The 17,616-nt window shown below is 35.6% G+C and overlaps 2 protein-coding genes across 2 annotated transcripts; both read right to left on the bottom strand.

The window, feature by feature from the left end:
* Positions 1-519: 519 nt before the first annotated feature.
* LOC116141311 (desiccation-related protein PCC13-62-like) lies at positions 520-1,899 on the bottom strand. The gene is made up of 3 exons (XM_031426832.1): positions 1,482-1,899; positions 1,149-1,374; positions 520-1,060 (listed from the first exon to the last, which is right to left on the bottom strand). The coding sequence occupies exons 1-3, from the start codon at positions 1,808-1,810 to the stop codon at positions 683-685; spliced, it is 933 nt and encodes a 310-aa protein (XP_031282692.1). The 5' UTR covers positions 1,811-1,899; the 3' UTR covers positions 520-682.
* A 7,978-nt stretch (positions 1,900-9,877) lies between these two features.
* Positions 9,878-11,290, bottom strand: LOC116141316 (desiccation-related protein PCC13-62-like). The gene is made up of 3 exons (XM_031426837.1): positions 10,941-11,290; positions 10,539-10,764; positions 9,878-10,431 (listed from the first exon to the last, which is right to left on the bottom strand). Exons 1-3 carry the CDS (start codon positions 11,264-11,266, stop codon positions 10,054-10,056), a joined length of 930 nt encoding a protein of 309 aa, XP_031282697.1. The 5' UTR covers positions 11,267-11,290; the 3' UTR covers positions 9,878-10,053.
* Between the last annotated feature and the right edge of the window lie 6,326 nt (positions 11,291-17,616).

Here is a 17,616-nt window from a genome sequence, read left to right as displayed (position 1 = left end):
TTCTTTAACCAGAACAAACTAGAGTAAATCAACTATCCTATTTACTTTTCTGTTTATTTTATTGCGTGTGTTTGACTGTGGATTCAACAACGAGGATATATAGGTTTGTTGAGCTCTAAATGATTGAATTGTGATAGAATTTGGCAGGACAGGAGGTGAGACTTAATTTCCATTTAAATTAATTGATACAACTGTAAATAATATGAAATTATTGCTACAGGTTGAAAATGATAATGCAAAAGGAAGCCAAATTATAGACGTGTTTGTTAAGATTTAGGGAAAACCACGATATGTTGCCAGAAACAGTAAGAAAATGGTAGTGCAGCTGTAAACTTTTTATCAATTACATTTGTTGACAATACCGATTTTATTTTTGAGTTTCTAATGATAAAACTTTATATTCAAACTTCAAAGCATGTGGCAGCTAGGTGCATGCAGTTACCAAAATTCATATCTTTAAATAATTAAAAGCTTCCAGTTCCCGGCTTAGCTGGGAATAACGTTGGCAAGTATATTATATATATAAGCTATTAAGATAAATTTATTTATAGCTTCTCTCGGTCATATATATATATAGCTGAGTGCTGTTTACAGTGATTAAAAGTAGTCCAAATTGGCCTGAGCTTCAATTTATTCTAAATTTTCTGGATCACAGAAGCATCAAACATGTAAAAGCTCGTAATTAAGCTTTGGCAAGAAATCCTTTTGCAATCCTTCCATTGCCACCATTAGGGAAGAATCCACCGGGTTTGTATTCACTGCTAGTTCCATATACTATCCTTAAAACCTCCTGTGGTGTTCGTGCATAAGAAAGAGAATTTGCATCCGCGGATAAGACGTTAGTTTCTGTCTTGTTCTCGGCTCCAAGTTGTAGTGGCACTATTAGCCCTTCATCTTTGATGCCACACATGGCCAGCCGGTTCCTAAGCTGGGAAATATAGCCACTGAACTTTGCCACTGTTATGTTATATGGTAGCACCTTCTCATTTGCTTTCTCGTATAACAATGCTCTTATCACTGCATCTTGGCCAGACTCCACTCCCAAGAGCCCTGCAACTAACTACAAAATTGAAAATTAGGTTAATTGTATACATTAACTAAAAATAAATATAGTTTCTTGAAAGAGAGAGGAGGCTTCTATTTATTACTTCACGAGAAGTGTAGGTGACAAGGTTTGGAATAGTGCCAACATAACCGACAAGTCCCACATAAGGGATAAGGTAGCATGCTAAAAGATAGTTGACGGTGTTCAAGTAAGGATCGAATGGAGGATCCAATTTGTAACCAACTGCTGCGTCAAACATATTAGCAAAATTCTCAGTGCTCAGATTCAATAGAGGCCTTGGGAACCCACCAATTCTTGTTATAATAGCCCTAAATAATGAAAATAAAAAACTATTATTAAAGGAATAAATAAACTTTATTGATATTAAATAACGCTTTTATATTAGTAAACATTATCAGAAAGTTAAAGAGCTGACCGGAGATGACCAACTTCCTCATAACCAAATTCTTCGATGATCCGATTCGTAAGAGCGTCAAGATTGGCTTTTTTAGCTCCAACCGGACGAGGACCACCGGCTGTCAACATTGGAGCTATACTGTCAAGCCCCTTACCGAGTGCACTGTTCAAGAAAAACTCGGCTTCTAAGAACTCCAAGTTGAGAGCTACTTGAATGCGATCCCGATCATCAGCTATAATTGGTCCGCAGGAAGCAGCAGGAGCACACATGACCATCTGGACATTCAATATTGTAGTGAATAGGGCAAAAACCAAATACGGAGTAGCCATTTTTTCTTTTGAATACATAACTAAACAAAGAGATCAAGTACTAGACTAATTTCTCGAGCTTGCATAAGAGTGCGACAATAAGTAGCTTTATAGAAACAATCAGCCGAGAGAGAGAATTCCTGGCTTGCTTGTTTATTGGGAAATATAATTGTTAATGTGGTATTATTAGTTAGTATATGTATGTCAAACATTTAGTGTATTTAAAAATTATTAATCATATTTAATGTAAAGATAGATGAGATTAAAAATAAGATATATGAGAGAGGACAAAAACTTAATGTTGCCAACTGATTCAAGCAAACTTTTATGAAAAGGATTGTTCAAATAAATATAAGTTTTTTACTTACTAGAGAGATTAGCGTAATTTAGTCAGGAGAGCTAACCTTTGAAAAAGCTTTTACTAATTAATCATATGATGAGGTTACTTGATGGTTAACCAATGGAACAAACTCGCAACTAATTTAAGATTAATATCTTTTGGAGCGTCACAACGACATATTTTTATAGACCTGATTCTAGCAAACTGAGTTAGAACATTACATGCATCCATCCCAACACGTTGAAATGATTTCTTTTACAAATATATACGTATATGAAGATACTGTAATTTTGGCTAGCCTTAAAGTAAAGCTCAGAATCGAGAATCAACCAAACTGCATGCCGTAGCAGTTGCGTATGAAAATGGGACTACCAATATTGGGTTTTTGACAATAGGAGTTGCCTAATTTGGAGAACCCGATGATCGAAGGAAGCTTAAGGTAAGTAGTGGACCAAATAATTAACTACTGTAAAGATTGCGAGAAATTTGTTGAGTGTGAGTGTGGGGCAACTGCCTACGTACTGGGAGTCATTTATATTCAGCTACCATAACCTAATTAACTTCAATAAAATATAAATATGAACAGACTAACACAATTACACAATATTATTACTCAAATTAAAGGAAGCGTAGAAGGCAAAAAGAATTGACTTTTGTAGCGTTTTCTGTACTTCAAAAGTGATTGAAAAGAATTTTTTTGACATTTATAAATTATAATCTTGCTAATGCTTATCCTCTGGATATATTTTTTTTAATTTAATATTATTATGAGAGAATTCATTGACTTAAGATATGAGTGACCTGCTATTTTAGATTTTCTCACTAGGAGAATAATGCTAGGATATTGTGGCTCGTTTTTCTATTTATTCCCATGTAAAATTGTATATCTTTAGGAAAACTCTTTAGTAAAGAATACAATTCTAAATAGGAATAGAATTATGAGAGTTCAATTAAGAATTGAAATATGAATCCTATTAGGAATAAAATATCTCATATACTACCTATAAATATAGGGGTGAGACCAATTCAAAGTTATGAGAGAATAAGAGAATGTGAGAACACAGGGTATTTGATGTAAGAGTTATTAAACACCATGGGGAGAGTATCTTAGGAACTAGGATCATTTCCACTCTCGGTACTGGGTTAAGTGTGGTTAGAAACTAGGTTTGTTTCCGCTCTGTTTTATGTACCGGGTTATGATGTTGTGTACTCTTATATATTGTGTTTATGAAACTATAATGGATTTCTCTCATCCGTGGATGTAAGCCGGTTATGCCGAACCACGTAAATATCGTGTCTCTTTGCGTAGTATAATTGTTGAAAAAGGGTTTGTTTGCTAGTTGTTGTCCTAGTCTTTTGGAAACTACTTGTGTTCAGCAAATTAGCTTTTTGTTTTCTTTCATTTACCTAGTCTGTAGGTGTTAGTTTTGGCACGTTGTGTAGTGCCTATTTTCTAGTGTTGGTTTTGGCACGTTGTGTAGTGCCTAATTTCTTGCTTTTATTCGTTATGTAGAAGCCTATATAAAGGTAGTTCTTTTTGTTGAATAAATACACAGACAATTACTTTCTCCTATTTACTTTTGTCCTTTAGTTTTCATGAAAAGCATGTCCTCTTTTACTTGTTTTAGCAGAAACACTACTTTTTCTCTTCTTTATTTGTAACATTGGTATCAGAGCCTGGTAGAGAGAGAGAGAGAGTGAGAAAAGTAAAGTTGAGAGTGCCAAACAAAACAAAAAAGAGAGTGTGTGAGATAGAGTTGTAACAGCAGCAGCTTCATTTCTATTTCACCTAGTTTCTTGTTTTTGCAGCAGCAGTAAAAGAGATCAATGGCCTCTGAAACTTTTGTGTAGCCAGCCATTCCACGTTTCGATGGTCACTATGACCATTGGAGCATGCTAATGGAGAATTTTTTGAGATCAAAGGAGTATTGGCATATTGTTGAAGTTGGAGTAGCAGAACCAGCAACAGGCACCATACTAACGGACCAGCAGAGAACTAATTTGGAAGGGAAAAAGTTAAAGGATCTCAAGGCAAAGAACTATCTCTTCCAAGCGATTGATCATTCAATCTTGGAAACCATTATTTGCAAGGACACCTCCAGGCAGATTTGGGACTCCATGAAGAAGAAATTTTTGGGGACAAAAAACGCGAAGCGAGTTCACCTTCAAGCACTTCGTGCTGAATTTGAAGCTCTCCGAATGAAGACAGGTGAATCAGTTTTAGAATACATTTTGAGGACGATGGCAATCACGAACAACAGGCGAATTAATGGAGAAAAGCTCGAGGATGTTACAATAGCTGAAAAGATTCTTCGATCCCTGATAGCAAAATTTAACTATGTTGTTTGTGTGATTGAAGAATCAAATGACATCGACACACTCTCCATTGATGAGCTACAAAGCTTCCTGTTTGTCCATGAGCAGAAAATTGTTCAACAGGATAAGGAAGAATAAGCCTTACAAGCTGCAACACATCCCAAAGTTTCAGGTCCTAGCAGAGGTAAATGGAAGGACAAAAATGATCATGTTACTAATTCAAAAGGAAAATGGAAAAGTCATGATAACAACCACTAGGGGTGTTCGGTTCCGGGTACCCTACACTTTTGGAAGGAACCGGAACCGACGGTTCCTTGAATTTTGGAACCGGAACCGGTTCCTAGATACCCAGAATGAGAACCTGTAACAGAACTGGTTCCTAGATACCCAGAACCGGTTCCTAGCTAGCCTGATGGTACTCACCATGCTCCCCAATTGATTATAGCCCCTTGGTCTTGGGTTCGAGTGGTGAGGGAGGCGAAAGAAATCTCCTTAAGGGGGGGAGAGATATCCTGCCATGCAGTGTGATCATGGCCGGCCACCTGTGTGGGGCCGTTACAATTAATTAACGTGGCTATGGAGTTTCTTTCTCTGTTGAGATTTTGTGTTCTGTAATTTGTACTTGAAATTTAGGAGCTTGAAGATCAATCATTCTAAGGCAACAGAGATGCAGGGATAAAATCACTTAACCACTATAATACTACCTAAATTCCTATTCTTTTTTATTGAGCTGTCCAATAAAAATTCCTGATATACATAACACGGAACAACATCTCAATATCCTAACAACTTTAACTAATAAATAATGAACTCAAAAGCTTCCCAATTTGTTATCTCTGACTACCAATTCATAACATAATTCTTGTCCAACAGGTTAACCACATTGTTTGTTAGCAACAAAACTCTCACAAGCCAAAACACAAACATGTTATGCGCATATAAATTCAAACACACATACACATTTCTTAAAATAAAAGTCCTGTCTGGGCTTTGCACACAATACTCAAAGATCACAATGCCCAGCACCAGCACAGATATATAAAATCAAATCCATCACAAATAAACCTAGAGCTAACTTGATAACCACTTTTTATACAATAATTAATCAGTATACACATCAGAGAGTATAAGGATATAGAGTTCATTTATGGTTAAATAAAATTCAAAAATAAAATTAAAAGAAAGAAATGGAAATTACCTTAAGAAATTGGAGTGCTTTAGTGTCTTCTTCTAGATTCCAAGGATCACGCTTCACCAAACAAATTTAAAGCAAAAAGAACTGAAGTTTTTGCCTTGATCTGAAGTGAGTGGACAGAGAGCAAGAGCAGACGAAGATCGTGAGAAGGGAAGAAAGAAAATGAAAATTTTTGCCCTAATCTGAAGTTTTTATATGTGGCAGGTAAATTACAAAAACCCCCCACTCTTTAATAATATTTCATTTCAGTCCCGGTTCTCGGTTCCTGTTTTGGTTCTTGACTATAGGAACCAGAACCATACAGTGTTGGTTCCAGATTTTTGGAACCAGAACCTACCCGTTGACTATCGGTTCTAGGTAGGAACCAGAACCAAACCCCAGGTACCCAACAGTTTCCGTTCCGAACGGTTCTTTTGAACACCCCTAACAACCACTAAAATGGCTATAAATCGAAGTCTGCAAACAAGTCGAAAGTTGAATGTTTTCGATGTCACAAGTATGGCCATTATAAGTTTGAGTGTCAAACTAATTTGAATAAACAATGTGGAGAAAGATCTAATTTTGCAGAGAAAGAAGAAGTTGTTTCCCTCTTGATGATGTGTCATGCGAATCAAGGCACCCACCAAAAGTTGTGGTATATAGATACTGGCTACAGCAATCATATGTGTGGGGACAAGTTAGCGTTCTCAGACTTGGATGAAACATTTTGCAACTTTGTAACTTTTGGCGACAACTCCAAATTTTCTGTCATGGGCAAAGGAAGTGTACGAATTCATTCCAAAGAAAAATTTGATCAGATTATTTCTAATGCCTTTTTTGTTCCAGGCTTTAAAACCAATTTGCTTAGTGTTGGTCAGCTTCAAGAGAAGGGATACAAGATTTTTATTAAAGATGAAGTTTGTCGCATCCAAGATGAGAAATTAGGCTTAATTGCTCAAGTCAACATGACTACAAATCGAATGTTCCCACTGTATCTAAACAACACTACTCAGAATTGTTTCTCTGCAAAATTGATGGATGAGGGATGGTTGTGGCATTTTCGCTATGGACATCTGAATTTTGGTGAATTAAAGACACTACAACAGAAGAACATGGTGACTGGACTTCCACGAATTCAGACTCCTTCTCAAATTTGTGAAGAATGTGTTGTTGGTAAACAGCATCGAGTGAAGAAGGTGTTGGAGCGAAGAAGGTGTTGGAGCTAGTTCACTCTGATATATGCGGACCCATTAATCCAACATCGAATGGTGGTAAACGTTACTTTATAACGTTCATTGATGATTATAGTCGGAAAACTTGGGTTTATTTTTTACAGGAGAAATCTGAAGCTTTTTCAGCTTTCAAAAGCTTTAAGATGCTGGTCGAAAAAGAAGCAGGCAAACCTATTAAGATTTTTCGCAGCAATCGTGGTGGAGAATACGCCTCACACAAATTTGTAAATTTTTGTGAGAACCATGGTATTCAAAAGCAACTTACAGCAACATATTCGCCACAGCAAAACTGCGTTTCAGAAAGAAGAACCATACAATTCTAAACATGGTGCGGACTATTCTGTCCAAAGGTCATATCCCAAGAAGTTTTTGGCCTGAAGCAGTCGTCTGGAGCATTCACATTTTGAACAGAAGTCCTACTCTAGCTGTTCAAAACATGACACCTGAAGAAGCATGGAATGGACGCAAACCAGGTGTCAACCACTTCAGAATCTTTGGTTGGATCAAAAGAGGAAAAGGCTTGATGACAAGGGAGAAAAATGCATTTTTCTTGGTGTTAGTGAGATGTCAAAAGCATACAAATTGTACAATCCTATCACCAAGAAAATTGTCATTAGTCGTGACGTAATTTTTGATGAAGTAAGATCTGGAAATAGGATGAAAACACTACCAAACAACAAATACAAGCTGATTTTGATGGTGAAAATGAAGAAGAAAGGCAGCAGCCCTTACAACAACAAATTCCTGCAATTTTTTTTCCTGAAATTCCACCAAATGAAGCTCCAACTTCAGTTGAAACTTCACCACCAGCAGTAGAATTTGATGAGCATGTTGATGCAGCAGTAAGTTCATTTTCCCAACGTGTTAGAAAGAGGCCAATATGGATGCAAGATTATAAGGTAACTGGGATTGATCAATCTAAGGATCCACTTACTCATTTTGCTCTATTTTCAGATTGTGATCCTACAGTTTTTGAAGATGCCGTCAAAGAATCGAAATGGAAGAAGGAAATGGATGATGAAATTACTGCCATTGAAAAGAACAACACAGGGGAACTGACTGATCTTCCTAAAGGGCACAAGACTATAGGTGTCAAGTGGATTTACAAAACAAAGCTGAAGGAGAATGGAGAAGTTGACAAGTACAAGGCGCGCTTGGTAGCCAAGGGCTATAAGCAAAAATTTGGTGTTGATTACAAAGAAGTGTTTGCTCCGCTTGTAAGGCATGACACAATCAGATTGGTGATTGCATTGGCAGCTCAAAACTCATGGCCTATTTTCTACTTGGATGTGAAATCTGCATTTCTACAAGGAGACTTACAAGAACAAGTATTTATTGATCAACCTCCTGGTTATGTGAAGCTAGGTAATTAGAATAAGGTGTATAAGTTGAAAAAGGTTCTATATGGGCTGAAACAAGCTCCAAGAGCTTGGTACAACCATATAGGTGTTTATTTTTTGAATGAAGGTTTTAGAAGATGTCCATATGAGCATACTCTTTTTATTAAAATTGAAGATGGAGGAAGTATGTTTTTTGTATATTAGTGAATTTGAAATGTCTGATCTTGGAATGCTGCATTATTTTCTTGGCATTGAAATTGTTCAATCAGCTACTGAAATTTTTATTTCTCAAAAGAAGTATGTGCGAGAAATTTTAGATAGGTTTCGATGAAGAATTGCAATTCGGTGAATACACCAACTGAGTTTGGTTTGAAGCTAAATAAAGATCATAAAGGAAAGGAGGTTGATGGAACTCTTTACAAGCAGATTGTGGGAAGTTTATTGTATTTAAAAGCAACAAGGCCAGATATAATGTATTCAGTGAGTCTCATCAGCATATGCATGGAGAATCCGACAGAGATGCATTTGCTAGCTGCCAAAAGGATACTATGGTACTTGCAAAGGACTAAGGAATTTGGGTTGTTCTACAAGAAGGGAGAGAAGTCAAACTTGATTGGTTTTACTGACAGCGATTATGCAGGGGATCAAGATGATAGAAAAAGTACTTCAGGCTATGTTTTTATCCTTGGTTCAGGGGTTGTTTCATGGTCATCAAAGGAACAATCAATCGTCACTCTATCAACTACTGAAGCAAAGTTCGTTGCTGCCAATTCATGCACATGTCAAGCCATATGGTTGAATAGAATTCTTGAAGAGCTTCATTTCAAGACACAAGGGCCTACTACAATTTTTTGTGACAACACTTCAGCAATCAAAATCTCAAAAAATCCTGTTCTACATGGGAGAAGTAAGCACATAGATGTGAAGTTTCACTTCCTAAGAGATCTTACAAAGGTTGGAATAATTGAGCTCATCTATTGTAGAAGTGAAGATCAACTTGCAGATATATTCACAAAGCCTCTAAAATTTCCTTCGTTTCTGAAGTTAAGAGAATTGTTGGGTGTTTGTACGCTAGATATTTGAGAGACTTGTGAGTTTTTTGTTTTGTTTTTGAATTGTGTATTAAACTGAATGTTTGAACATCAGTTTAAAGGAGGGATTGTTGAAAAAGAGTTTGTTTGCTAGTTGTTGTCCTAGTCTTTTGGGAACTTGTTGTGTTCAGCAAGTTAGCTTTTTTTTTTTCATTTACTTAGTGTGTAGGTGTTAGTTTTGGCATATTGTGTAGTGCCTATTTTCTTGCTTTTATTCGTTATGTATAAGCCTATATAAAGGCAGTTCTTTTTGTTGAATAAATACACAGACAATTACTTTCTCCTATTTACTTTTGTCCTTTAGTTTTTATTAAAAGCCTGTCCTCTTTTACTTGTTTAAGTAGAAACACTACTTTTTCTCTTCTTTATTTGTAACAATAATTATATTCTTATGTTATTCATCTTGAATGTATGTTTTTTGTTGCGCGATCTCCAAACAAATAACCAATTAACAACCGATGACTAGACTTGAATTCTACTTTAGAATTTAAAATGTCATTATTGTGAGGTGAGATAGTAAAATACGATTTAATATTGTGAATTGATAGTATATAGTTTTACTAAGATCAATGCGAGATGCTAATAATTAATGATTCAAGTTATAGTCATAATTGATAAACAAGTGTTGGCAAGTACTATAAGCTTAATTATTCGACTTATATTTGGCTGGCTTCTCAGTCCTCGCTCATAGCCGAGAACTGGTCACACGCTGATAGGCATCAGCTTCAATTTTATTGTAAGCTTCCGAATCACAGCCCAGAAGTGTTGCCATGTAAAAGCTCATCATAATTAAGCTTTGGCAAGAAACTCTTTTGCAATCCTCCCATTGCCACCGTCAGGAAAAAATCCACCCGCTTTGTATTCACTACCACTTCCATATACTATCCTTAAAATCTCTTGCGGATTTCGCGCATACGATAGAGAATAAACATCTGCCGATAAGATGTTACTTTCTGTCTTGTTCTCGGCACCAAGTTTTAGTGGCACTATTAGTCCTTCATCTCTGATACCACACATGGCCAGCCGATTCCTAAGGTCGGAGATATAGTTAGTGAACTCAGCCACTGTGATGTCGTAAGGTAACACCCTTTCATCAGCTTTCTCATATAGTAACGCTCGCAATATTGCATCTTGTCCAGATTCCACTCCCAAAAGCCCCGCAACTAACTATATAAATGTGTAAAAGGTGAAAATGTATGTTATATACGAGGTTCTTGAGTGAAATAATCAAAATATACAGAAGTAACACAGAGATAGAGGTTTCTACTTCTTACTCTTCGAGAAGTGTAGCTGAGAAGTTGCGGTATAGCGCCAACATAACCTACAAGTCCTACATAAGGAATAGCGTAGGATGCTAAGAGATAGTTGATTGTATTCACATATGGGTTGAATGGAGGATCCAATTTGAAACCAACTGCTTGGTCAAATAGGTTGGCAAAATTTTGAGGGCTGAGATCCAACAGAGGCCTTGGGAATCCACCAATGGTTGTTATAATTGATCTGAAATGCCCCTGACATCAGTTATTAACAAGAAGCTAGTTCAAAATTAATTAAAATTAATATTGCAATAGCATTTGTTTGTTGCTAAATTAATTAATTATTATAAATGATTACCCAATATCCTATATTATTCATGACAAAAAACTGTTTGAAAAGGAGGAAAGTGAAAACACGACCTGAGATGACCAACTTCCTGGTAACCGAATTCCTCTATGATTCGATTGGTAAGGTCGTCAAGGTCGGCCTTTCTGGCGCCAATAGGAGGAGGACCGCCCTCTGCCAGCTCTGGAGCTATAGAGTCAAGACCATTGCCAAGTGCAGCAATCAGGAAAAATTCAGCTTCTAAGAATTCCAAGTTGAGAGCCACATGAACAAGATCCTTATCATCAGCTTCAATTGGACCACAATAAGGATCACCACTGACCATGACCATACCCATATTCATACTCAGAAGTAACGCAGACAGAAAATATGAAGTAGCCATTATTTCCTTTAAATTCATATCTAACCAAACGATCAGCTACTGATTCAGATTTATAAGTGCACGCTTGAGGGAGCCATAAGTTGCTTTTATAGACACAAGTCCTGTGGGTTAGAGAAGAGAGTCAATGAAATTGCAGGAATATCACGTGATCAATCTATATATTATAAGTTGATAAATTTAGTATATGATTTGCTTAAAGTATTTGTGCTGGATAATAAACAGTATGTACATACTTTCAGGCATGGTTACTGTCTGGTTAGTTTAATTAAGCTCCATAACATTTTGATAATCTCATAATCATACAAGTAGATAAATTTCTATCCTCAACTTAAAAGATATTACAATACGAATCATTACCATATTATATTATGAACTATTATTTATTTAACTAATTATCAAGTATAAACTAACTTGATATTTGCTGTACAAATCAACCGAAAATAATCCATATCTGTGAAAAAAAGTATGACGATGTACAGCGACACGATTTTTCAACGACGAAACTTAATTAAAGAGTGTATACTGTTTTTAAACTTGGTATGAAATCTAGATTAAGTTTTCATATAAAATATGGTTCCATGAATTATAGCAGGAAAATGTCATGAATGGATTAGCGTAATTAGGGTCATTAGAGCTCTTGTAAAGCGGGGGTCTACCCACTTTGCGTTACCAATTAGTAGTTTAATATAAGTTGGTGATAAAAGTAGCAAATTCACAACTAATCTTTGACATATATCTTTCCATGTCACTCTTATTTAAGTCACACTTCCTGGATTAAGACATTAAGTAAAGCCAACAATACAATGTGAGATTATAATACGAAGATGACTAGAGAGAAATGAATATGATTCTAATTTTCCTTGTATTAGATTGATGTTCTTTTCAAGTGAGTGTTTTCGGTTAGAGTAGTTGTAACTGATATGCTGCCCTTCAAGTGGGATTTACCCAATATTAGTTACTAAAGTTAATTATTTATTCAAATTATCATGGTTGGACTTGTGGAGATTTACTTAAAGAAAAGATGCTTCTAAAATATCAGGGATTAGATAAAAATATAAAATTAAGCTCGCTTATATTACTTATCTTAACCGTAGTTGAACCCTATAAACAGCAAAAAAAATTAGTATCCTTCATAAATGGGCTTTTATGGAAACATGATATGAGCCCAACAAACGAATTAAGCCTGAGGCCTACAGCCCATTGCAAAGCCTTCAAAGACTACGCAACCTGGCCTGGACCTGTTCATAGGAAAGCCCACAGGCCCCTGGTAAAGCAAACTCTAATTAAAATGTTAAAAGTAATTTCTCCTGCATAACTAGCAATTTCGGATGGGATCGTCTGAGCGACAGCTTTGCTGTCATCAGAAAGATTAGGTGGTTCAAATACCAACTGCAGCCTAAGAGTATAGACCCGTAACTTAATCGCAAACGATGTACACCTGGCTTCCCGGATTGATTTGGCACTGATTCGGTCCTGGATCATGCTATTCGATGAATTTAACAGCTGGTGCAGATTTAAACACGCCCTGGCCTTTTTGTCTCAACATGTCCTTACTGGGAATTGTTGAACAACTATGTTGGGTTCATACATAACGTGGGAGAATAATGAGAGAAATCTTCCCTGCATTTTGGATTACGACAAATCAATAACCAATCAAACTACGAGATAAGCTGATATGGTAAGCTGTTATAGGATTTCTATATATACATCAAAAAACGATTCCTTATCAATCCAATTAAAAATATATTTTATTATCAAGATTTTATTCTTATTTATACATCTTTATTTATATTCTTTGTGTTGCTGTTCTAAGGTATAGCTATCTCCTACGAATCGTTTATCGATAACAGGTGATTTTCTAAGTTTACTACTGGTAAAAGAAAACAAAAAATTACTTTTCATATTCTTCTTTGTACTCACTTGATTGTCAATTGAAAGGTTGAGATGATACTTCGAAATATCTGAAAATAAATCTTTATCTTTCAAGCATACTTGCAAAATTGCTAAAAATCAGTCTCATTAATAGGACTACAGATATTTTTAATATAGCTAGCATAAATGGACACACAATGTAAAGTAAATTCCATTTATACGCAACACAGGAAAAGTTGAGGATGACCTGTATATTTCCATGGAAAGGTTTTCTTTGATTATTACACTAGCCAAACTAGGTAACACGCTTATTTTACAGGTTTAATATGTTGGCCGATAATACATACATATAATATTTGAACAAATATATTTAATAAACCCTCATCAGCCAAAGTTTTCATGAACCATTAGACATTGATTCCAAGATCCAAAAGTTGTTTATGCAACTTGATGGTGAGTAATTCATTTCAATGTTCACAATCACAGATTATGTGTGACTCCATGATCCCAAGAACATCATAGTTCTGATGGGATCTTCTGCACGATAGCTGGGCTTTCGTCTCTCGTTTCTTCTTGTAAATGAAGGGTTATGCCCTCCTTCAATCCCATCTCCAGCCACAGCAACCCTGGCCGCTTTCAGAGCCTCCCTAAGCTTTTCTCCGATCGTTCTCTTTGAATCCTGATGATGATCACCGGAGACGTGTTGGTGTTTCATCCTTGCCTGTCAAAAGATAAGGATGTTTAGTAATTTGGCTAAGATATTAGAACTATGAGTGGAGAGTTGAGTGGATATATATACAGAAACAACACCAAGGAGTCAGAATAACCTGCCAAAATTCTATTCGGTGGTAGGCCCAAGTTGTCTCATCGGAATGGGTGAGATTCTTTAAAGTTGTGGATGACAGATGAGATTGATAATTTTTAGTTGAATGGTGTCCCAACTTTATATCTTTTCATTTATTGGTTTACTTTTTTCATTTAATTTTGTCCTGGCTAGTTATGGACGATATGATATGCAATTAGAAATTAGTCTGTCAATAAGAAATTTTGATAAGAATCTGAAACTGCAACATGAACCACTTTAATTATTCGAAATCCTATGGAACGTGTGCTAATCTTGCTATTATGCTTCGAATTTAATAAGATGCCCCTTTAAGTTCGAATTTCTTTTTAAAAGGCTCAGATTCCAGATGCCGCATGTGAGAAGTTGCCATGTTGTTTACAAGGAATCAAAGAACAATGAAACTAGTAAAGTTTAGAATCTGTATGAAGTTGAAATAAGATGCTAACTTCACATCCTAATTGTGTTTGTGGCTGATAGTCGATCTGGCCAGGGCACCTGGAAAATGAGGACAAGGCCATCACAGAAACGTGTAATTAACTCTACCGAGCTTGAACGGTTGCCATATCAATGTCCCTCTTCTCGAGTCAAGACTCAAGACTCTTCAGTAAGGTTTCTTTTTCGTTTAACTCGACTATATTGTTAGAATCGGAAGAAATATATACTTGTTGATGCATGATTTAGACACCAACGATTGGTACATACAAAGTGTTAAGACTTTCTTAAAAATTACATGTGAATGATTATAATTAGATACAAAGACTTGAATAATAAATGAGAGATATGATTTTTAAAATAGTTCAAATGCTTAAAACGAATCCTACGTTTACTGTTTCCTTTATATACGAGAGATTACAAGAGGTCACGTATAACGAACAACGAACAGAGGTACAATAACTGAATATTTAGAGAGAATATCAAATCAGTTTCTTTCTCGTAAGTTATCTTTACTCTGAAAATAAATATTACAATCAGAATGAGGGTTCAATATCAGAATCCCGAAAATGAGAGGAGAAGTCATTTATTTACAATAGAATAATTCAAGGTAATGATTACAAATCTGCAAGTGGATAGGTGTCGTGCAAGTGCTTCCTTGTCTCTCACTGACTGATAACTTAAGAAATATTCTCAAATTATCTGGGGTTTAGACAGTTGTGCGGTCCTCAGTCACTCATAGACAAAACCTGAATCTGCTAAGTTGGTAACAGTCATATTCTTTCTGTCTTGGAGCAACATGATAGCTCTTAGACAACGCAAAGCCTTCCTGAACTCTGATTCGTACTTACTACTATAGGATAACATCAGGCTTTATTTTTTAGGCATAACAATACTCTACCGTGCAAGCCAATGAATATATATATATATATATATATATTCATATTCTCAATTAGAAGGCAGGATATCACGGTACATACAGGAAGTATATCTTGATTCAAATTTTTCGCTCATCAGGAACAAGAGATGATGCTTCAGAATTTTGTGGGTTAAAAATCGATCGGCTTTCAGATCTGTATATCCTACTCGTTTAAAAGCGCAATAAAGAAAATCAAAACCTCACTCCAACAATACCCGTTACTAAGGCCCCCCTGGATAAGTTTAGGATTGGGCCTCGACAAGGAGCGACCCAGCTCTTGAAAAATCATTGGCCCCAACTCAAGCAACACCGCCTGAACAACTCAACACTTCCTCTTTAATTATACATAGGGTCAAATTATGGTAATAAAAACAAAATTAATTATAAATACTTTATATGAAACATATTTTAGTCATTGATTTTACATAATTCCATTGATTCAGAAGTAGATGAAAAATAATCTCCTTAGAGTTCTTTCTCTAATCCATTAAATTGCATTGGATCAACAAAAAAAATTGGTGTTACAATAACCTCAATTATAGATATAATTACTTCTTTTACTTTTCAATTATATATATATGTATATCACAGAGAAAATAATAAAGAGGTGTGAAAGGGCCTGGCTGATATTCATGTTATTCCAGAATATGTAACTGGTAATCGGTAATGTGACATGAAATTTTTTGGCATTGAGAAAAAAACAAAAAAAAAAAATGTTACCTTGAAAGAGATGGGTTTGGTTGGGAAGTAACTAAACTAGGTGATAGCAATGGGGGTGTAATCCAACACCTCCTCAACCTTATCTACGACTAACCAGACTTCAAGTTTTGGTGTTGGTGACATTATAAAAATATATTGATGTACAATCTTTTGTCGGATGAATTATATGTGGTTGCACTATAAATCTTTATTTTCCACCAACTTTTTTAATTATTACAGTGAAGACACTGTTTTTTTTTTTTTTTTTTGTTTTAATACAAAAAAAATTTCTAAAAGAAAAGGCACTAATTCTTTTCAGTAAATGCAATTTTGTTTCAATTGTGACTTGTGAGACCCATTTACAATTTTTTTTTGGGAGAGCGACCTTTTCCCACCCAAGGTTTGGTAAAACGACACTTTTCCACCTATTAAGTTTCAAAATGACACTTTTTCCATCCATCAAGTTTCAAAATGACACTTTTCCACCCACCGTTATGCTTTGTTAAGAAAATCTGCTCTCTGACACGGTAAAAACAATGTAAAATCGAAAATACCCTTCTCTTATATTCTTTTCTTTCTTCTCCACCTCTGATTCCAGTTGCGGTTCTGACCGATCGCAACTGCCTTCTCACCGCTAACATCTCACACAAATCCACACACAACATCATCACCCTTATCCAAATCAACACAAAACAACATCATCCAAATTAAAAAAAAATTTAAAAATTAAAAAAACTAAAAAAAAATGGCTGGAATCTTCTCACCTTCTGAAAAGTATCCGACCAGATTCTAAGCATTCTTCAACCTTGTCTTGATCTTTCACTCCATTTGAAATCGATTCAAGCAAATGGGATAATTTCGGTTTCAAAAATTCAACACCTGGATTTTTACCAACGTGATCTAAAAATGCAAGCATTACAATAAAAGTGACACGAAAATGAACGGCAAGAATATTGAGTGACAAAGCTATTGCATGCGCCCATGGCTAGAGAAAATCATAAATGACCAAATCGGGGTTTAGTTTTTTCAAGATTTGGTGGAAATCAGGAGCAACCATGTCAAAAGCTTTCTTGAGAGTGGCATGAGTTGGAGTGGTAGGCCTTTTGGTGGGTGATAGTGAGGATGAAGGTCAGGTGATGAAGGAAGATGAAGGTGGATGATTGGCAGAGGTGGAGGATTTTGGGGCGATGGGATAGGGTGGGGAAGAAAGTAAATGGGATTGAATTATTTTTTATTTTATTTTTTTAGTTTACATAAAATGACATAATTGCCTTTAATAGTTTTTTGAAATTACTATTATGTCCTCCTTCAGTTAAACTTAACGGACAGATTTTAACATGGGTGGGAAAGTGTCGTTTTGAAACTTGATGGGTGGGAAAGTGTCATTCAATTAAACCTTGGGTGGGAAAAAGTTCTTCTCCTTTTTTTTTTTTTTTTTGGTTAATAATGAGTGTGTTTGGACCAACTTGCGCGTACCTCGACTAATCTTAGAATCCATTAAACACCATACAAGCTTAATATTTCAAGATAAATTACAAATTTGATAATTGATCTCAAGATTATTTGAACTTAAGAAGTTAATGAAGGAAACAAAAATTTATT

Source organism: Pistacia vera, unplaced genomic scaffold (assembly GCF_008641045.1).
Source record: "Pistacia vera cultivar Batoury unplaced genomic scaffold, PisVer_v2 Contig397, whole genome shotgun sequence".
Taxonomy (NCBI): domain Eukaryota; kingdom Viridiplantae; phylum Streptophyta; class Magnoliopsida; order Sapindales; family Anacardiaceae; genus Pistacia; species Pistacia vera.
This window is presented reverse-complemented; position numbering and strand designations above follow the sequence as displayed.

Bases quoted from the DNA above. Each gene is read 5' to 3' on its own strand.
- LOC116141311 (XM_031426832.1), bottom strand. From the start codon at position 1,810: ATGTATTCAAAAGAAAAAATGGCTACTCCGTATTTGGTTTTTGCCCTA. The intron at 1,375-1,481 runs GTCAGCTCTTTA...TTCATTATTTAG, and splicing joins GAGGAAGTTGGTCATCTCCG to GGCTATTATAACAAGAATTG. The intron at 1,061-1,148 runs GTAATAAATAGA...TCAATTTTGTAG, and splicing joins TCACCTACACTTCTCGTGAA to TTAGTTGCAGGGCTCTTGGG.
- LOC116141316 (XM_031426837.1), bottom strand. From the start codon at position 11,266: ATGAATTTAAAGGAAATAATGGCTACTTCATATTTTCTGTCTGCGTTA. The intron at 10,765-10,940 runs GTCGTGTTTTCA...GGGGCATTTCAG, and splicing joins CAGGAAGTTGGTCATCTCAG to ATCAATTATAACAACCATTG. The intron at 10,432-10,538 runs GTAAGAAGTAGA...ACATTTATATAG, and splicing joins TCAGCTACACTTCTCGAAGA to TTAGTTGCGGGGCTTTTGGG.